The sequence below is a fragment of the Festucalex cinctus genome, chromosome 9 (assembly GCF_051991245.1).
Source record: "Festucalex cinctus isolate MCC-2025b chromosome 9, RoL_Fcin_1.0, whole genome shotgun sequence".
NCBI classification, from domain to species: domain Eukaryota; kingdom Metazoa; phylum Chordata; class Actinopteri; order Syngnathiformes; family Syngnathidae; genus Festucalex; species Festucalex cinctus.
This window is the reverse complement of record NC_135419.1, coordinates 4,301,140-4,322,470: the sequence shown is the minus strand read 5'-3', so window position 1 is coordinate 4,322,470 and position 21,331 is coordinate 4,301,140. Positions and strand designations below refer to the sequence as shown.

The 21,331-nt window shown below is 39.2% G+C and overlaps 2 protein-coding genes across 3 annotated transcripts; one reads left to right on the top strand and one right to left on the bottom strand.

Moving 5' to 3' along the window:
* Positions 1-420: 420 nt before the first annotated feature.
* On the top strand, positions 421-3,052 carry lsm11 (LSM11, U7 small nuclear RNA associated). Its single transcript, XM_077532168.1, has 4 exons — positions 421-1,104; positions 1,836-1,975; positions 2,043-2,126; positions 2,395-3,052. The coding sequence occupies exons 1-4, from the start codon at positions 654-656 to the stop codon at positions 2,680-2,682; spliced, it is 963 nt and encodes a 320-aa protein (XP_077388294.1). The 5' UTR covers positions 421-653; the 3' UTR covers positions 2,683-3,052.
* A 2,021-nt stretch (positions 3,053-5,073) lies between these two features.
* Positions 5,074-19,948, bottom strand: clint1a (clathrin interactor 1a). 2 transcript variants are annotated; one of them, XM_077532088.1, is made up of 12 exons: positions 19,701-19,948; positions 16,274-16,378; positions 15,615-15,711; positions 15,209-15,317; positions 14,668-14,832; positions 14,389-14,572; positions 12,838-13,057; positions 12,672-12,759; positions 11,333-11,398; positions 10,599-10,900; positions 8,534-8,726; positions 5,074-6,985 (listed from the first exon to the last, which is right to left on the bottom strand). In XM_077532088.1, the coding sequence occupies exons 1-12, from the start codon at positions 19,739-19,741 to the stop codon at positions 6,642-6,644; spliced, it is 1,914 nt and encodes a 637-aa protein (XP_077388214.1). In that variant the 5' UTR covers positions 19,742-19,948; the 3' UTR covers positions 5,074-6,641. The 2 variants fall into 2 exon arrangements, with proteins under 2 accessions (XP_077388214.1, XP_077388215.1); XM_077532089.1 differs by lacking the exon at positions 11,333-11,398 and having other exon boundaries at positions 19,701-19,946.
* Positions 19,949-21,331: the final 1,383 nt, after the last annotated feature.

Sequence of the window (21,331 nt, the reverse complement as noted above, 5' to 3'; positions counted from 1 at the left end):
AATAATAATTAGAAAAATACAAGTTTCCTCCTGTAAACATCATTACGCATATAATTTGTATATGTATTTAAGACAAGTTGTAAAATGTCTCTAGTCCTCTTGTTTATGTTTAAAAAAAATAAAACATCATCAATCATGCTGTTTCTTTCTACTGTCTCAGAAGAGGCGGGACGTGATTTTGCACATCAGTTTGGTTCCGGTCCAGGTTGCGAACGCGCAACCGAGGGGCACAACGTCGGAAGCACAAGTATTTTGAGGCAGCCCACACGTCGCAAACCGAACCGGAAACAAACTGATGCGCAAAAACTTTTCCGCCTATACAGTAAATGTATAGGATCGGATCTCGAGAAACGTTTCTTGGCAGGAGCAATATGGCGGCCACGCGGCATCAAAAGTCTTGGCCTATCGGCTCTCCAGTCATACATTCAAATCAGTGACGACATACAAGCTAAAACTTATATATAAATAAACATTTGTAGTGCAGTTGTGGACATTTTTTTTAACGTAATAGCGAAGCTTTAAAATAACCCTAGACATTTTAAATATGAAAACACAAATGACACGTTGAAAAGCTGCCATTATGGTTTAGAAGATGACCGATTTCCAAATTCCCATGATGCTTTGCGACATGCCTGCGGTCGTTTCAAACAAACATGGAGGAGAAAGAGAGGGACAGAGGAAATAAGAAGCCAGATCGTCAAGAAAAAGACTCCGCTTCCAGTTCCAGTTCCTCATCGGTGCCACGATCGGCACCACGAGACGATGCTTCTAAAATAGACGTATGTTCTGAAAAGTTCGACCCACTTTTGGCCCTATACGCGCCCGAGGTTCCGCTCCCGTTTCCGAACATTAAATCTTTCAACAACGTTGCCGAGTATGAGGGCTTTCTGAAGGGGGGCCGCGGGAGAGCCAAGCCGGAGAATGTGGAGAAAAAGCGGCTGAAGGCCATGAAAGGAGTAGCCGATCCGGAACGCATCGAGAGGCTCAAGAACCTCATCGTGACCAAGAAGTCAGTGGATGGCGAAGAGGAGGGAGGAAGCAGCAGCCGCGCGCCGCAGTCACGGCGACGCAAGCCTCAGAAAAATGTCCTGACTAGGATGACCCGTAGGTTCAGTACACAACATCGACACTTCTAGTAAACGTTGAATGTGTATTCTGTTGTGTGCTGAAGGTTGGAGGATCCCAAAGGCGCAGACACAAATAAGATTTTATCTATTTATTCACATCGAGAGGCAGGAACTCAGACACGCTGTACACAGGAACAGGTGGACAATAATCCGGCAACACACACACAATTCTCAGACCTTTAAATAGACAGTTAATCAATCTCATTGGTTGTGGCTAGACATGTGAGTACTTGTACTGAACTGGAATTCTCTGATTGGCTGTTAACCCAGTAATTACAGATAGTAACATTACTTATTGGGCTCATTAGACAGTTAAACAGCATGAACAACGTGTGATAAAACGTGCATTGGCGATAGGAACACAAACTGCAATATCTCTTGTGTGAGGACATATGTTAGTAAGATATAAAGTCAGATATTTTTTAACGATGAAATCAATGCCGTTATTGGATTGAAAAAGATCAATGAGAAGCACAGATCAGATGACTGAAATTGAAAATAATTTAATGTAACCATAAGCATTATTTGCTGTGACGAGCAATCACGTACTAGTTATATACTATACATGATCTTCTTTAAACATTTTTTACATTTACATATTTTCCTTTCATTCATCTCACAACACACACCGAGACAAGAATGTTTTCTAACACGTGTAACTCCAAAATATCAGAGCTAAAACCAACGTGAGATGCGTTTTGTGTGCAGTATGCCAAGGCAGTCCTTTAGGCGAACTGCACAAATGTGTGGAGCAGCGGATAAGAGTCAAAGTTCACATCAGGACCTTCAAAGGACTGAGGGGCGTGTGCTCCGGCTTCGTGGTGGCCTTTGACAAGTTCTGGAATTTGGTGAGTACTTGGACCGACGTGATTGTCATCATTGGAGGCGGTTTGCTGATTGCCGTCTCGTTGTCAGGCCATGGTGGACGTCGACGAGACGTACAGAGAGCCTCTTCTCGGGAAGGCCTTGTACCACGAGAAGGCCCTCACCATTTCACGGGTAGGCTATTATTGACTCTTTTGTGATTACATGGCTGATAAGCAACTCTTAGTATGATGAAGCGTAAAGACAAAAATCTGCTGTTATGTCATTTTGAGAGCATTTACTTAAATGCCGAAATGAAAAATTGAGGGTTGTTTATTAGGGGTTAGGTCATTTTGTTTTTTGTTTTTTTTAGAAAATACACAATGCATCATTTTTGTGAATGATACTGTGAACTGTTTTATGTACGTTTACTCATCCCAATGTGGTCAAAACGTTTGCACAGCTCTTTGAGAAGCTGAAGCTTCAGGAGAGCTCAGGAGGCGAAGGCGCAACAATGGAGCAACGTGTCCCGGGAGAGAGTGGCCGGGGTCCGCCTTCAAATCTAAAGGGGACTTCAGAACACTCGTCCGCTCACCTCAAAGGTGACCACAAGTCAGCGGAGCCACCCAAGGGCGTAAAGCCAGGCCAGAAGAAAGAGTGCAGGGCGTATGGCAAGGTCCATACTCGCCACATCAACCAGCTGTTCATCAGGGGAGAGAACGTTCTCCTGATCAACCCTCAACCGCTCTGACGTTTCTTTTTTGTGCCACTTCATGTTGACTGGTGCTGAGAAACTGGCAGAGATCTCTGCTTCTATTTGTGAAAATAGCCTGTATATCATGTTGATATGTAAGATTTGCATTGTTTTCCATACAAATCACCTTGTGGTTGAGGAATTAAAGATTGTTACCTGGTTCATTTTAACGTCATTTTAGATCAAACGTTATGGCGCACGCATGGACACAATATCTCGGGGTTGGTGTCAGTTGAAATTTGATGTGACTTGAACCGACATGGTACATTGCTTTTATGGGCTGAATCAGCTGCTACGCTACTGCAGTCACCGCATATGAATATGTTGAAAATATTTGCAACTAAATAAAATGCACATGGGTAGAGAGTAGGGGTGTGAATTGCCTAGTACCTGACGATTCGATTCGTATCACGATTCACAGGTCACGATTCGATTCGATACCGATTAATCCCGATACGAATGGTCACGATTCGATACCGATTAATCCCGATACGAATTTATAAGTCGATTGTTGCGATTTTTTTCCATTCAAATTTAGAAAATACTATCAGTAAATTTGTACATGTACACTGTAAGATTTGTATGAATATATTTATCTAAAACTTGAGGCTTATAACCGTGAGCCACTGTACACAAACAGTTTGCAATCTGTTTCACATTTGAACAGCATTAAAATAAAAATATTAAGGCTTAATGTGCCGTTCATATAACATTCTTCCATGCTCAAGGTGTGAATCCTAAAAAAATAAAAAATAAAATAAAAAAATAAAAAAAAAAAATCGATTCTGCCGATTATTGAATCGATTCGAGAATCGCGCGATGTAGTATCGCGATATATCGCCGAATCGATTTTTTTTTAACACCCCTAGTAGAGAGTATGGATATTATAATTATTATAATGATATTATAATGAACCCAGCTTGTCCATTCATACATAATATTACTAAGGAACCTACACGACTGACGTTTTTAAGTTATGAACAGTAAGCAGTGAAGGAGTTTGTGTGGCAGAGACTTACGGTTTTTAGTTTATGTTTTACAGGATATTTTTGATTATATTAATTGGAACTTCCAAGACTATGGTGTGTTTGAATTTACACATGGATTATGGTGCATAAGAATGTTGTAAATTGAGGACCTCTTACAGTTTACAGTAGTGGTCTTTAGTCTGGCCCATCAAAAATTTAAGTTAATAGGTATTTATTGCCTTAATTTAACCATTTCCCCCTCAAAATTTGTTAATAAAAAAAAAAAAGACATATTCATGGTTTATTTATTTTTTATTTCTTATAAAAAAAATATCCAATAATTAATTGATTTATTGTAAATAAAATGAAAGAATTAAAGTAGAACTTTAATATGTATAAATAATGGCTGGATTAATTATATTCAAATTAATTTAAAAAAAAAGAAAAAAAAGAATGAATTATTGTTTTATTATATACATAAAGTATTCTATTCTACATACATATTTTAAACCTCCTTTACAAATGACCTGCATGGACCATATCTGTCCATTTTCAAAATAATTTCAAATTAAAAGCTTGATAGATTTTTATTTTGTCTATTTTTATGTTTGCCAGAGCTAAACAAAGAAATTTGGTCCGTTGGTTGTGCGTGAACAACCATAAAATCGGAAATCGTTACTGTACTGTATTTTTTATTTTATTTTATTTTTTCTCATGACTGCGTCCTGGTAGCATCCAGCAGGTGTCAGCATACACACGGTGCATCCGGCTGGGGCAATCGTCTCCAGCTTGTCTCTTGATGTTGCTTTTCCAGTTAGTTTGAGCAGGAATGACAGCGCGGTCTCAGCGGACTTCATAAATGCATTATGAATAATTGAGTTTGCGATGCTCGAGATTGCAGATGGCACTCAAAAGCTGTCATTTGTCTTGACGTCTCGAATTGCTTTTACTCTTTAATGGGCACATTACCCATAAAAGCACAATTTACTGCATCTCGTGGAAGCTGTAGATGTTTTTTTTTTTTTTTTTAATATGGCAGAAGTTGCTCTTCGTCTTGCCGATTTTTGTGTATTTTTCGATTTTAATTGGAGTAACAATGAAAGTAGGTCAGCTGCCTATTTGAAACCAGAACATTTCCTGAGTTGCTTTTATAATCATGAATGTACTGTACGTTTAGTGACGTGCAGTCACGCCCATTTTCCGTCACAGCGTTCTTCAGAATAGTGACTTCAACTACAGCAATTAAAAATAAATAATAAAAAAAAACAATCCTGAGGTTTTAACTTGGTTTGGGCTATGAATACAGCCATTAGCAGTGGACTTTTTGCGTTTGATACTTTGTAATAAATGCATCAATGTGCTGCTTGAAGCTCTTTCGAATGACGCTAATGACAAGGCACCAAATAATACACACCATTAATTCATTTCAATCAACGGTTTAATGTTGTAGATAAGCAATATTGCTGTGTAAATCAAAATGGGAAGAATGCAAACTTTCTCAAATGACTTTCTGATATTTGCATATACTAGTGTTTCAGTAACAACCCCATTCTTACAGATCCAAAGTAGAAACAAAATATAAACAAATGAAAGAAAACACGAGATTTTGGTCATTGCAATGCTTCAGACTTCAATAAAAGGCTACAATGTATCAGTGTGCAAGACCTCTTGAGCCCTCCTAAGGCTGCAGGATCCACTTCCTTCAACTCTGGCGTGTAAATTATTAACAACATCGTTGGCAAACCGGGAAACAAAAAAAAAATCAGGCACCCAAGATTGATGTAGTATTACAGTTACAAGGGTCAGGAGGCACTTGGTCCAGCGAGGAGCAGTGCTTTGTTATGTACATCCAACAGATCAGCACCACGTTTAGTCCTCGCGCTCGTCAATCTCTCTCAACACCTGCTTGGTCGTAAGGGAAATAAATGCACATACGCTCAAGCTGACAAATACTGGATGTGAGCTAAACGCACATGTGACGCAATGGCCAAACAATCTGCAATTACACAACAAGCGAGAGGAAGTAAAAATGTTTAAGGGACAAACAAACTAATTAAGACGACTGCCTTTGTGTACTGACAGTTTCTTGGCTTGAGGCACGAGTACAAACAGAGTATTTGTACATGGTGTGGTTGCTGCCTTCAACACTGCATGGTCACATAATTGTCTTCTTTATGGAAGTTAACTGAAGAGAAAAGGCAAAGGTCTTCCAGGCACTCTGGGTTGTTGTACTTGGGAGGCAACAAAGAATATTCCCCAAGTACTGATTATCTTCTTTAAATGCAAAGTGATTACATGCTTCTTTACAAGTCTCTTATATATTTACAACAGAAAGGAGAACCACAATAATGTACCAATAAGAAAAGGATGGTCTGACTGTGGAAAACTGCTTTGTTGTGCAGCCAATAGGTAACAATGTGCTCCTCATTCAAATCATTTTTGCGTGGATGACGCAACTGTTGATGTTGTTTCCTTCCATTCACTGCAGATCTAACTTTGAGAAACCAGATTTCTATTTACAGGCTAAAGGAAGACAGGGGACAAAATGAGAGGTCACTTCATATATATTCGAAAGTTAAAATGGCTGATCATGTTCTCCAGACACATCATTCGATAGGAGGCATCTCAAAAAGTGATGCGCCTGCCGATATATAGTTATATACATTTTTGCTATTCCGCTGATTCCATTTGATTGAGGTTATAAAAGCAAACACACCTGACATTCATGACCAGCAAGGCACACAATTTACCGTAGCTGTCTGAAGACGGCATCAATCATTGGCTCAAACGACACACACACACACACACACACACACACCCACACACACACACACACATCCATTTAATTACACAGCATTATTTGTTTAAAATAAGGAGATTGCAGGGTGTTGGTATTGTGAGAGTTGACATGATTCAAGTACTCATTGTTTGAAGTTCAGAACAATCCTTCACCAAAACCCGTCGACGCATCTCGGCTGACGCTCTTCATCACTTGCCAAAGTTGGCAAAGTCAGCGAAGGCGTCGTGTTTGGGCTGCTGCACCATTCCCGGGTTCATCGCCATTCCCATGGCAGCGGGCATGGTCATGGGCACCCCTCCCATGTTCATGCCCATGCCCATCATGCCCTGGTTGGAAGCCATGGCCATCCCCATCATGGCCTGGCTGGGGGGCATCCCCATGGCCATCATGCCGGGGTTGGGCACCATTCCCATCGCCATTCCCATTCCAGCAGCCGGGTGCATCATGGCATTGACGGGCGGTCTGACTGCTGAGGGTCCCAGGCTCATTGTGGTAAATCCTTGTGACAGCATGTTGCCACTGGCCTGGCTGCCTGCAATGCAGTCAAACAAGTCTCGTTGAACGGCACTCAGGGCACATGCTTCATTATAGCAAATTAAAATACCACTTGGTGAGTACTCAACTACTGAATATAGGAGTGTGATGATATATCAATATCACAATAAATCGTGATTATTTCATCTTCCGGTAGATTATCGATACGCCTATGCCAAGTATTGATATTTGTAGTTAACATACAGCCACTATAACGGCTCCATTGTTCATTACTTATCGAGCAACTACTTGGCGGGCCGCTAGGGGGAGCACCTCACAAGAGCGGCAGGGAAATGGACGGAAGTCTTCAGGCGAAGAAGACCCATGAGCTTACTTTTGTAAGCTTGTCTAAGACATTTTATCTGTCCAGCAACTGACTCAGTTTTGCATACATTTCTATGAAAAATGTGTATTATGTCTTCAATTTTATCATTTTTAAAATGTGTTTCGATTTTCTGAAGCACACAATTTCTGAGGAATATTAATATTGATTTAATTGAATTTAATATTGAAGAGTAAGCTGGACAGAAAATGGATAGATGGATTGATGAATTTAATATTTAAGTAATTTGATTTACGGTATTTACTTTTGCAACGTTACACAAAAAAATTGTGACAGTTTATAAAATGAAACAATTGACTATGTAACTGACTGACATGTTGCATAACAATAGTGTTTAAGAAAGACATATTTGTTCAAGTGGTCTCTGTTAAGAAGACATTTGTATTTGTTTAAAAAAAAATACACTGAAGTCACTGTGAAGAAGACTTTCAGTGATGGTACAAAAATGAAACTTTTCTCACTGAAAAAAACCCATCAGTTTATGTCTTGAGTAGTTTATATCCTGACCAATATATCAATAATTGCGGTATCGTCATAATGGGAGAATCGTTATTGTGAGCCTTGTATCGCATATTGTGAGGTACCGAGAGGTTCCCACCCCTAATTGAATATTCATAGCAATACCACATACTGATACCACTAGTATTTTTGATAAAAAAAAAAAAAAAAGATAATTTTAAAGAAAGACCTATAAATCCCAATATAGCATTTCCCTCAATTGCATGAAATTAATGACAATTCTCGTTCTTCTAACATCTCGTAATTGATGGCCACAAGAGGGTGACTGATACTAGTATTGGCCATATTTTGCCAATAGCTGTGGGTGATTAAATTTTTTATTTTTTTTTTACACGTGTAATAGTTAATGTTAACATGTCCTTTTTGTTCCTCTCTATATCTCTTAGGAAGAGATTAGAGCTTTCACTGTAGATCAAATTAATTGCAAGGCTGACGGTTTGCTGCCACATTCATTAGGACGACGTTGCCAAAAGATTGCCAGATTGACAAAATTCTTAATGATCTTAATGATTGTTTATTCATGAGCATCCTCCTAATTAGCCTACTTGCGTGTATAAGCCTTTCATGTTAGGGTTGAACCATGCAACGAAGATGCAAATCCTTCCTTGTTGAACGCAATCTGGATTACTGAAAAGCAGCTGGGTCACACACGTTTGGGAATGGATGTGGCCATCTTTCTGTTACCTTGCTGAAGTGTGTTGAGTGTGGGCTGACTCTGCTTGGGCGCCTGCATGCCGGGTCCCAGCGAGTCCAGGCTGATGTTCACCGAGTGGTCTGACCAGGTGGAAGGGAGCGACGCTTTGGCTGCAGCACCCTGAGAAACGACTCCCTGCTGAGCAGTCTGCGGTTGGAGAGGCGCCCCAATGTTCGGCAGGGGCTGGAAAACACATAAATAAAAACGCACCTTAAACGGGCAGTCTAAATAAGAGCTCTTCAGGTATTTCTTTTTTTTTTGTCTTTAGCAGAGAAAAAAAATATTCATGTTAAGTGAGAGAAATGTTTTATGCTACAATCACAGTAATATGCAGGACTAATAGGTGATGAAGGTCCAAGTTATGATCTAATTAACTGAAAGTAGTGGTGGCTGTCTGCTTTTAAGTAGGTCAAGAACCAGTTGAAAGACAGATGACAGCCACAAGCAGATCCAGGTTTGGAAACACCTTGTAAAGCAATTTTTGTGAAAAAAAAAAAATACATTAAATATGTTTGAAGATAAATTCTAAAAATATCCAGAAAATTTAGAACAATTTTGTGCTCTATTGTTTAGTGGTGTTCCTATACCGTTTTTTGGCCCTTAATACCGATACCCAGTTTTGCAGTATCAGCCGATGCATTCAAGGGCCAGGGGGCGATACTGTCTTCATTCAAATGAGCTCCTACAAGCGGGGCCAATGTTGAGCATCGCTTTCATTACCGGGGCATGGCAACAGAGCTAGGTCAAAGTAATGAAACAAGTGTCTACTTGCTCTTAATCATCCCAATATTCTGACAAGGAAAACAAGTCCTCAATGAGACAAAGATAAAGTGTATTGTCACTTGTGGAAGCAGCACTTCACCATGCGTGTGTGCGTGTGCACCACATGTAGCGGAGATTGTAACCGACAGCAAACATCAGGATTCGAGTATGTGCCAGTTACTAGAAACTAATGTTGATTGATAATGTTGTTAGCAAAAGCTATTTTTGCCAGCAATGCAGCTGTTTACTTATTGGCTTTGACCCGACAACTTTAGTGGGACCATCGCTTAAAAAAGGGTTTAGCTGCAGAGTCCTATGTGGGAAAACCTTACGTGGGAGCGCTATTGTGTACATTGAGCGTGTGATGTTACAATGTGGCCAAATTCACAACAACTTGCTTACTTGGTTGTATCATTTGACATTTGATTTGTGCACCCCACAGATACACTATTTGTGCGTTCTGTTTTATTTTTAGAACGCAATAAAAAGCAGCAAGGTTGTTAATAGTTTGTCTAAATTCAATAATGCATTTATTTTAATTTAAAGTCATGAACACATTTTCCCACATCACATTTACCTCGTCGTAGGCAGACTGTGTACTCTGCACAATAATCGCCTTTGATCATGTGACTGTGTTGAAGTAATTATGTCTTTTTGTTTCTTCACTGTCATGTTCTCTTGATCATGTTCTGTCTTTTGTGTTTGGAGTTGAAAAAAATATGTATCTATTAGCAAAACGATGCGTCTCCAGAGACAACATTGTTTTAGCAATTCCGACAGCAGATGTCACAAAAGGTCATGTCTCCTGTCCTAGTACTTAATGCAGAATAACAGTTATCCATGCTTATGTTTTACAATAACTATTTTACACGTACAATGCCAGAATTACGTCAGAATTAGCCTCCAAAATCAATAATTTGTATAGTTATGATTATTTCATTTTATTTATTTTTTTTCCTCAAAGAAAACCTTCACAAAAGGTTTTACTTTCACATAGTTGTGGTTAAAAAGTGTATTTAGCAGGTTATATATTGATTCCCGCACAAATGTTGGAGAGTGGTGCTCTCGTTGGCAAAGTATTGTGATATCTTGTCTCCATTGTATGCTCTCGAGTCAAATTTCGAATAATCATACACATGATCATGCAACATTAACTGATCATATCAGCACTCCAAATCTGCCAAGTATAATTCCCGCAAAAATGTCGGCATGAAACTGATGTCATGTACGGCTAAGCATATTGATAAATTATTAAGAATGGATGCATTGGTGTGCGAGTGCAACCATGCATACCTGTGACCTCGACTGAGGCAGGCCTGTGGTGTTCATGCTCTGTGTACTATTCATGCTGAAGTTGAGGCTCTGAGAGGAAGTAAATGTCTGCGTTGGCCCCATCAAGTCAAACAGATCTGCTGAGGACGAACTGGAACCCGCAGCGGCCACTGGGGCGGGGGCGAGAGCGGGACCTGCTCTCATGGCTCCAAAAAGGTCATTTCCACTAGTGTCTACAGGCTGAGCAGATGCTGGCATCTGGCCACCAGGGAATGCATTCCACTCTCCAAAGTCGCCGTTGTTGCTGGAGACTGGTGCCGGTGCTGGATGAAAGAGCAAAAAAAAAAAAAAAAAAGTTAGCTGTGAGAAGCTTGCTGTGCTATTGATATAAACGGAGTCTAAACAACAATGCCATTCTGCAAACAAATCAAACCTGTCCTGGCACATCAACAGATGACTGAGCTGAATCAGTTCATTTTCATGGATGGTATTTTCGGTGATAACTGATGCCACATTTTAAAATTTTAATTCAATTGATTCTGCTTGTTGTCTCTGCGTCTCAACTTTCTCTCAACCCCCGCCCCGTCTTCCTCTGTCCCTGTCTCCTTGTCATCCATAACTGGAGCTGATGTGTGTCTGTTCTTGTTATGCAGAGCAGGTAGCATGCGCCATATGGCCAGCTTTCCTTCTGAATATTCTAGTAGTATGCTGCAGTAGCACAACACACACTTAAAAGAAAAGTCTCCAAATCCTACCAGATCCGGCGGAAAGGCTGGCAGAAGCAGCAGGTGAAGAGAAGTCGGCAAATCCACTCATCAAGTCTACAATGAGAACGAGTCATAAAGATCTCCATTTTAGAGAAGAGCTCCAGGTGCTCAGCTGACAGTTAGCATTCCTTCAGTGTGTTCAGGAGTGTTGGGCAGAAAGGAGGGGTGCTGACATCTGTTCAAGTTCTCCCGCCCTCCTCACTCACCAGGGACTACTGCAAAAAACATCTGGTGCACTTAGTTCCTATACATTAGCTCCCCCCTCCAACTGTCCCCAGAACCCATTGACGCTAGCACCAGCAGCTGCACATTGTGACAAGTGCGCAACTGTCGCTTTGAAGTGAGCTCGCTTGACAGTTAGCTTGTTAGCCCATCAGATCGGCATTTCCCACTGCCTTGAAAAGATAGGTGCAAAAAATCAACGTACGGACCTGGATTGATTGCGGGGATATGTGTTTGTGTGAGAGGAAAAAAAGAAACCCCAAACAAACACACTGCATGGTAAAGATTCACTCTAAGTTACTTGACACTGCAGTACCATTCACACAATGGGTTTGGCAGAGGTGGGCATTCCATCACTAGTGACGGACTGTCCGTCATTCCGTCACTGATTGAGGCCTGTTTTTCTGACAAGAACCTTTAAAAAATAATAATAAAAAATAACGGACTAAGGACTGACGGAAGTGTTTTTCTGAACGCCAGTGACGTCAAATCCGTCACTGACAGACACCTATTTTATTGATGATTGACAGACTGACGGACAGTCGAGTCTGTCAGAACTGATGGAATGCCCACCTCTGTCGGTTGGTCCTAAGATAGAGGTGACTAAGTCTTGATAGAAGCATTGTTGAATAGAGGACGATGACTGAAAGTTGACAGGGCGTTGACAAATGATAGACCAGCAAAATTTTGTTGAATGTCCATCTCTATTGGACATTAGATATTTAATATGCAGTGAAGCTTTGCTTATTCTGATGGAGATGGAACTGGTTGTAAAGCTGATCTTTTACTAGGACTGCTCGATTATGAAGAAAATATTAATCACAATTATTTTGTTAATTATTGAAATCACAATTATTTTTTGGTATAAAACAAGAAAAAGTTTAAAAGTAGAAAATATTAAATATGCTGATTTTGTGTAATAATTGTAATTAAATTTAAATTAATTGAACAGCCCTATCTTTTACACTGTGATGTTTTAGTTGCAATTTGTGCTTTGTGGTTGACAACTGCACCAGGCACAACTAGGTCAACCAACACCAATATTATCTCCTCTAAAACCCAACTTGAAAAAAAGGGTATGACCTAAAATGTCTGAAAATTATACCAGTGGAAGGAGGCTGTGAAGGTGTTGAGTCTGTCATTAGTAGGTCAACTAGTCCGCTACTCGAGGGCTGCGTTGCTGCTGATTGTGGCTGCAATAGAGAATACAGATAGATCAGAAGAGGGACAAATGGTACTCGCTGTTGATCTTAAGTGTATTCACACAGAACCTGTTTGGTGGTGGCATTTGGGCTCTTGTCTCCTGTGTACTGGGCCGCCGCCCCCAGGTCCACTTTCTTAGATGGGATGCCTCCTCTCTTGCGGGTTGCTGTGGTTTCTGTTGCTTGGACTATTTGTACACTCTTGGTGGTAACAGTCTCTTCTTCATCTTTGAACTCTTTACCCGACTTGCCATTCTGAGAAGAGCGACTTCGTTCCTCCTCATTGTCACTGGTCAAGGGGAAAAGAGCAAATTACAGAATGCAGAAATCTCTCTGAGAGAGATATTTATATTTTGAATACTGTAATGAAGTCGGTTCAGCCTTGCGCAAATATACAAATTCTAGGGTTTTGTGCTGGGGGTATTTTTGCCCATGAGCATCTGCTGAATGCGCAACATTGATGGATCTGCACATTAATTGGCAAGTGTAAATTGGCAGATTAGTGACAAACTGCAAGTGAAAACAGTGGACACACCTCTCAAACAGGCTGATTTCAACAGGGCTCTACAAAGATGAGTAAAAAGTGTGCTCTAATTCTTGATGCTTGGGGTATTTTGACAAAAGCATGTCATAACTTTGCCTTAAATGCTTGGAAACTGAATTTAAGTTTTGGGAAAACTGCATATCTTAAAACATTTAATGTAAACGACAAAAAATAAATACAAAGAAATGTCACTCCATTCTTTTTTGTGAGTTTTTGTTCTTTTGTGGTCTAACTTCTCCATTTTTATCAGCGTTCATCTGCCATTTTGTGAAACTTCAGTGAGGTCAAATTCTTATCTCTAGCAAAATAGTTTGTGGAGGGGGACTGAATAGATCACTAACAATTGGCTTTACTGTGTAATGTCATTAACATTCTGAGTATTTTACATGCCATTACAAACTCCTCAATAATTATACTGTCCAGTTTTTAACTCAACAAGCCCCCCCTACATTTGGAGAATTAAGAAAATTCTACATCATTATTACCACCCCCACACACAAAAAAGTACATTTTAGCTGCTAAATCTGCCATATAAAATTTAACTAGTATGTCATACACATTTTAGTTTTATTTATAAAAAAAAAAAAAAAACATAGGAAACATTAGTTTCATCAGTCTAGTATTCAATTGGAGGTATATCATAAGAAAAGTCATTTCGTTGATACTTTCCCAATTCACAAGTGACTTGCAGTGATGACTGACGACCCCTGAAGGGATAAGCTGAAAATCACAGCAACTTACAACCCTCTTTCAATACATGTACCCTCAAATTGTGACTTACATTTTCTAAGTGGCAATATATATGTCAAAGCTCAAACGAGTCAGCAATTTAATGCATTCTATATATGATTAAACCTGAAGACCTGTCAAACAGCCATCCGCCTCGTTCCCAGAGTCATGTACATTACTGTCGGATATAGAATGTACAGACATAAGATATAACATTTTTTAATGAGTTTTGAAGAAATTTAAAATCAGCCTTACTAGCATGAAAGGTGCGTGTGTGTATGTGTGGGCATACATTGCATAGATGACGATTGTTGATTATATGGTACATTGCCACTCATTCCCCCTACCTAGATCGGTCTGGTGAGTCATCTCTATCCTTCTTCCGAAACTTGTTGATGGTATCGTCAATAGTGCTTCCAATCTTGTCACTGATCTCTCCCAACTTATCGCTGAAAGGGAACTGCCCTTTGTTACTCTCCCAGTCATCATCCCATCGGCTACGGTTTTCACTGGAGTCATACCTATCTGACGCTGGAGGAAATCACAGCAGTAGGATTAGGTCAGAAAATTCAGAGCTTTTGTGAAAGGGACCGGCATTAGTTTATGCTTGCCAAGACTGGACTTACAGTAACTTCTGTAGCCTCTACTGTCAGAAGACACACCAACATATTTATCTTTGTTTTTCTTGGCCTTTTTCCGCTCTTCCCTCAGTCTTTCATCATCCTGCACAAACTCCACCATCTCCTTCACCTTCTGTCTCACATTCACTCCTTGGTCCTTCCCATGCTCATCTAGGAACAGCACATATATGTAGCATTAAAAAATGGATTGATTGCCAAAGTGTTACCTTTAAGTGCTGACTCGCATTGAATACGAAACATAACCAGCGCAAAGGAGAGAATAAATGCTTTTGCCATATTAAATACACATTCACACAAAATAATGAAAGCAGCTTTAAGGTACTGTGTGCATGTAATTGTGTAATAAGCAAAGTTTTAGTCATAGCCCACACTAAAGCTTTTGTTAATGAACATTCTGTTCGGAGAAAGCCTCTCATTATCAAAGAAGAACTTTGGAATTCAAGTGACAAAGAATTGCAGGCAGTTGACATGCTGTTGTATGCACCCCTCTGCCAAACTGCAAAAGGAAGTATTGAGTAACACTTACCAATAAAGTGGTAGCTTTCTAATGATCTGAGGTCATAGAGATGTTCTCTGGCACTAGTGACAACCCGTTCTGATCCATTCCTGATTAGATGAGCAAGCAGCAGTAGGGACTGCAAGGCAGGACAAATAATACAAGTCAGAAGAGTAATGTCAGTATTAATGATTGATGAATGGCTGATTGATGAATGTACACACTGGAACATACAACCAAAATGATTTTTTTCCTGGGCTGGTGGAGACAACTTAGCATGTTTAAAAAAATAATATTAAAAAAAAAAAAAAAAAAAAAAACATCCCATGATTTCATTTCAAACCATATCTTAATTGTGTTAATGAGTAATTAAATAATCACTTTGCCTTATTTTAAATAGTGTATGCAAAAAATGTGTGGTACATGGCCAGCAGACCTTGTAGACTCTCCTCCAGTTCTTCTTGTTATCTCTCAGCATCCGAGTCCACAGCATGTTCATCACCTCTGGGAACTGCTCATACATGAAGGTGGCTCTGAAATTGACACATTTACAGGGTAAGAAATAGGTAACATATTAAAAAATGTATCTGGAATACACCATAGCCATGCCCTGCGATTGGCTGGCAACTAGTTCAGGGTGTACCCCGCCTGCTGCCCCTAGCCAGCTGGGATAGGTTCCAGTAACCCCCGCGACCCTTGTGAGGTTCAGAAAATGGATGGATGGACATAATAGCAAATATTTTATCTGGGAATTGTGTTGTAAAATTGTTACAGGGCAAAATATTATTTTTACTCAAATGATGCCACGTAAGAGCAAGCGTAATATCAATAATATGATGAATGCAGGTTCTCTACTTTAGTATAGAATCACAGTGGCATGAATTTATAGCATCATTGCTAGTGCTTCCTGATTGATGCAACAAAGCAAAACCTTACAGTGGTGGTGTGACTGCTTTTTCTGTCAAAATATTGGAGGTGAGAGAGCGACAGCATGCAATAGCAAATGAAAATTTACTACAATGCTGTTACAAAGTAAAATGGATAAGCAAAATAACAAGCACGGTGAATCCTTAAAATAGTAATCGTTGCGCTAACCTTGAAATTTCACTCATCAGTTGTCCTGACGGTCCCCAGGGGTCATCATTAGTGGCCTCTCTGACTTTAGACTCCACCTCTGAATAGTTCATAACCACATTGGTTCTGCGAAGCAGAATTAAAAAAAAAAAAGAGAAGACAAAACACACGTGAACTGTTGCTTTAAGTACAAAACATGCTCTGTATTTAATATTAAAATCAAAACACTCAGTCGCTGTTTAAACGAGGGGAGGGAGAGCGAGAGAGCTAGAGAGTGAGTTGTATGGTATTTAAATAAAGTTACATGGAAAGAGTTTGGTGGCTTGAATGAGAAAACAAAAACAGCGACATTGGTAGTTCAATTAATTAATTACGGTGTTTCAGTCGCCCGTAAAAATACTCAGAAATGTGATGACAATACAAACTGTGTTATCTTTTCGATCCCTCAGCACAACATGATGCAACTTCATTTTCTGGTTAGAATGTGACCTCATTCAACAGTCACAAAATGGCTCAAAAATGCTGACGAGTTTGTAGAGATTAAACCACAAAAGAATACAGGCTTGCAAAAAAAGAATGTGGGGCCATTTTCTGTTATACACAGTAACCACCCAAGGGCCTTCATTTTGGAAACTGAAACATTACAGGAAAAATAGTTCTCAAAACTAGTCTTAGGTGGAACATACGTCTAACAAACACCGCCTGACCACTAAAATAAACTTTTTTTAAATGGTGACTCAACTGCCATTTTTTTAAAGCAGGGAGAGAAATATCTAAATTCAAACAAATCACAAGTCAACTGCTATCACTAACCAGTTTGTGTTTGACTACCTAGCGTATGTTTCAGCAACAAGGCCTGAAAGAAAAGCATTGATTTGGTGGCAGTCGAACCGGGTTACACCCTTTTCTGTGGTTGTGGAATACAGGCGGCGTCACTACGTCCCACCAGCACGGGATGGTAAAACGTTGGAGGACACAGTGTTCTTTGATGAGGAAAATAACACCATAGCAACAAAATATTTTATCTCCGAGTATGTCAGTTTTAAGTCCCTATGTGTCAAATGTTTCCTTGATGAAACTTTATGTATAACTTTGTATAAAACTTTACTACTCTATTTCAAGTTCTGTTACTTTCGGGATGTACTACAAGCAGATGCAGCCACAGCCTCTAGGGCAGGGGTCCTGCAGGTTTTGGAGGTTTCCCTCTTTCAACCCAGCTGATTCCAATCAACAGGATCGTTATCAGGCTTATGCAGAGCTTGTTGATGAGTTCATCAATCATTAGTCAGCTGTGTTGAAGAAGGGAAACTTCCGAAACCTGCAAGATTCTGGCCCTCGAGGACCGGGTTTGCCCACCCCTCCTGTTCCAGGGTGATACACATTATTGTCAAGGCTCAAGTCATAGAAAAGTATATGATGATCACACGCCATATTTCAGTAGTAACTTGTGTGTACCTTGACTGCAATTATCCTTTTGTGGGTGAAAACAAGTGATACAATGCTACAAATTGTATGGTGAGCCTCAAAGTGCGATACAACTGGCGACAGCCCAATTCCAAGTCGGGTTCGGAAGAACTGTGCCCTGTGCGGCAGGCCTTAGCACTAAAGCTACCTAATGTGTCAAGCCACAGACACAAAGAAAAGATGGCATGACAAGTTCCACACACATTGATGGAGTTAACACATGCACACAAACAAGCATGACAAACACTTATGCTGCAGCACAATGTTTTTTTTTTTTGTTTTTTTGTTTTTTTACATTAAATGTGTATTTCATTCTTGATTATTTATTGCTAACATTATTAATGTTGATGACTTGTCACAGTAACTACAAAAATGCACATTACACATTAAAACACTTTATTTTCATTGAACCAATAGTAATGTTGTAATTGTATTGTTATTGAGATATCTGGCATGAAAATCAAGATGTGAAATTTTATGCACACCACCCAGCTTTAGTTAGATTATAGTGCACAACATCTTGTCTCCTCTTAAAGAGGCACTCAGAAAAGATGGGGTGATGCAATGCTTTATCTATTCACTGGCTACCACTGCATTCATATTGGCAAGAAAGTTGAAGTTGCGTTACTAACAGTTCTGAGTAGTGATGCACTATCACATACATTTCCGTCCTGAGTCGTAGGTTTGTAGATTCTCATGAGAGCAAGTGTTTTATGCGCCATGCATCCATCATCTTCAGTGACATGTGTAAACTAAACAAACAAAAGCTAACCGAAGCACGCGGTCAGACATGTGCAATTTTCTTACGTCACATATTTAGTTTTGTGTTAACAGGAAAAAAAAAAGATCAAATTATACTGCCTTCATTTACTTCATTACTACTTAATTTCATCTCCCAATACCCCCTTTTTTAAATACTCACTTTCAAATGACATTCCATTTATATTGAAAAACTGTAAAGTCTTAGTCTGCAAAATTTGAACAAAGTGTAATAGGAAGAATTAAGTCCATTATTAATGATAGCGGGCCTCTTTCAAAATAACACTTTCTTCATGATTATCAAGCACGCCCTATTTCAGTAGTAATTGTGTGTACCTTGCCTGCAATTATCCTTTCATGGATGAAAGGCAAATATAAGTTAAATGAAACACTTTAAATTAAAAAAAAAGAAGCCTTTATAAGTTAGTTGAGTTTAACGATAGATCAAATATTTACTAATGGCTTTATCCTACTATCCTGACATAAGTGACAGTCACCTAAGAATCACAGTATAAAGCAGAATTATTTGCATATGCTTGTCATATTTGTTGTTCTATTTTATTTTCACAAGTCTTGGGACTTGCTGGGCTGACCTGGGACCTCGGGCACGTATTTCATGGCATATTGTGGACATGTATGTTGGTAAGGCAAAAATTATTTTAATCACTGAATACAGTAGATTTCCCGGTTCAGTCTTGTTCGACAAGAAGACATTCATGGCTACTGTACGTTCATACAGTGTTGATAAAGTGAGTAAAACTAACTAGTATCATAACTGCCAGGTCACACGGTGAGTTTATGTATTTTAATAAAGTTATTTCAGGCTGGGCGTCGATTAATGCTTGTGTCACGGCAATGTTATCACTTCACTATCCGAAGCTGTCAAACTAGCTTAGCGGGCTAGCCTGGTCAGTTAGCCACCTAGCCAGCAGGCTAAGAAATTAGCTTGTTGGCTAAGTTTATTAGCTTGACCTGTCAAGAAGAAAAACGAACAACGCACTTAAGTACAGAGACGGTACAAGTTATCATATCAAACGAGAGTAAAGTAACACCGAGACACAAAAGATGCACGTTACTGGGTGTTAACTGCCGTCTGTGGTTAGCAACGTACAAGCTAGCTAACTTGTTCGAGCGACGTGACGTCAAAGTTTTTGATACGTGTCTTTTTCCAAACAGGTAAACTCCATAAACAAAATAAAAGGCTAAAGAGCAGCGAGATACTCACGCTTTGTCAACCAACTCCCGAACCTTCCACATATTCAACATCTTGGCTCTGTGAAAAGAAGCTCTCCGCCTGGCTGAAACGTTTTAGTCGAGCCCAACACCGATACTAAACCTTGAAATGGGAAAAGTAAAGTGTCGTTACACCTCTCGTTCAAGACAGGAGGCGCAAACGCACCACCAGGCCGTCAGGAAAGGTTACTGCGGGATTTATCCCATGTGGCGTCATTTCACACAATAACACCAAATATGCACTGCAAAGTGAAAACGCCTCCAGTTACACGAATGTATACGTATACAGTAGAGTCGGGTGCAAATAGCTTTTTGCATTATTGTAAAACAAATGTAGACACCAACTGGCCTCATACAGCCGTAAACTCGAGTCAAAATGTGATCATAAACACTACATAGCCCTCCCTCGTTATTACTGTACTATTGCATTCAGATGAGAAATAACCAGAGAGCAAAAGTGAATAAATATTTTTGCCCAGTTTATTTATATATATATATATATATATATATATATATATATATATATATATATATATATATATATATATATATATATATATATATATATATATATATATATATATATATATATATATAAACAACAAATCTTTTTTTTTTTTATTCTACCACATAATAGCCAAGGGATAATATATTACAATTCTTTTTTCATTATCAAATGATGAATGAATGAACATAATATTCTGTAATTAATTGACTAATTGAAATTAATCACATATTTCCTAAAAAGCTTGTAACAGACATTTACTTGAGAAAAATATTGGAATTAATGGAAAGTCATTAAATAGAAAGTATTTAGGTTCAAAGACTTTTCATAATTTTTTATTTTTTTTAAACCGGTAAAATGCTTTTCCTGAACAACAACTGTTGAACAAAATGATGAAAACCTACTGAGCTTTACTGGCAACTTACTTAAATTATTCTCATAGAATAGAAACCATTCTCAAATCTCCTCACTTACAAAGTTAGAAGTGTAGTTCTTCCCATGATCACCACACTCCAGCAGCATTGTTTTGCGAGGTCCTATCCAGGTAATTTGAGCAGGGTATTTTGATGATACTCTAAAGTCACACAGCTACTATTACTTTAGAATTCTTTCCACAAGTGTCAAGCAAGTAAAACAAAGTAAAACTACTTCTAGTCCGTTTTTATCCATCTACCGGCCAGTGACTCCTCCAACTTTTGCGATCAGCCACCGCAGGAAGTAATAAATCAGAGATAACTGAGAAGTTTTTTTTGTTTTTGTTTTTTTTAATGCTCATTGCTTTTGTATATGCCGTGGGCTGCAAAAAAAATCTTTGGTAATGATTATATTTTGTGTCTTAGTATTTTATGAAGGGTAGAAGATTCTGGGTGAGGCTTACTTATTAGGTTATAGGCTTTATTTGTTCAAGTGCACAAATTGTGAGGCAAGGTGTTTGCTATAGCAACGACTAGCAGGTTGTGTCTGGTCTCGTTTGAGGTCTGCCCTCTATTGAGTAGTTTTCAATGTCTTTTTGTAGCATCTCAACAAACTTCTCACGCTCCACAGTCAAACCAAAACCTTTCATTTGTGTCCAAATGTGCTCCAGCCACATGAAAGTGAGCAGGTCATCGCCGCTGTGT

Coding starts and splice junctions, on each gene's coding strand:
- lsm11 (XM_077532168.1), top strand. CDS start 654: ATGGAGGAGAAAGAGAGGGACAGAGGAAATAAGAAGCCAGATCGTCAA. Junction 1,976..2,042: donor TTGACAAGTTCTGGAATTTG/GTGAGTACTTGG, acceptor TCTCGTTGTCAG/GCCATGGTGGACGTCGACGA. Junction 2,127..2,394: donor AGGCCCTCACCATTTCACGG/GTAGGCTATTAT, acceptor ACGTTTGCACAG/CTCTTTGAGAAGCTGAAGCT.
- clint1a (XM_077532088.1), bottom strand. CDS start 19,741: ATGTTGAATATGTGGAAGGTTCGGGAGTTGGTTGACAAAGC. Junction 16,379..19,700: donor CGGGAGTTGGTTGACAAAGC/GTGAGTATCTCG, acceptor TCTGCTTCGCAG/AACCAATGTGGTTATGAACT. Junction 11,399..12,671: donor TTCACAGCCTCCTTCCACTG/GTATAATTTTCA, acceptor TTCTCATTGTAG/ACTTGATGAGTGGATTTGCC.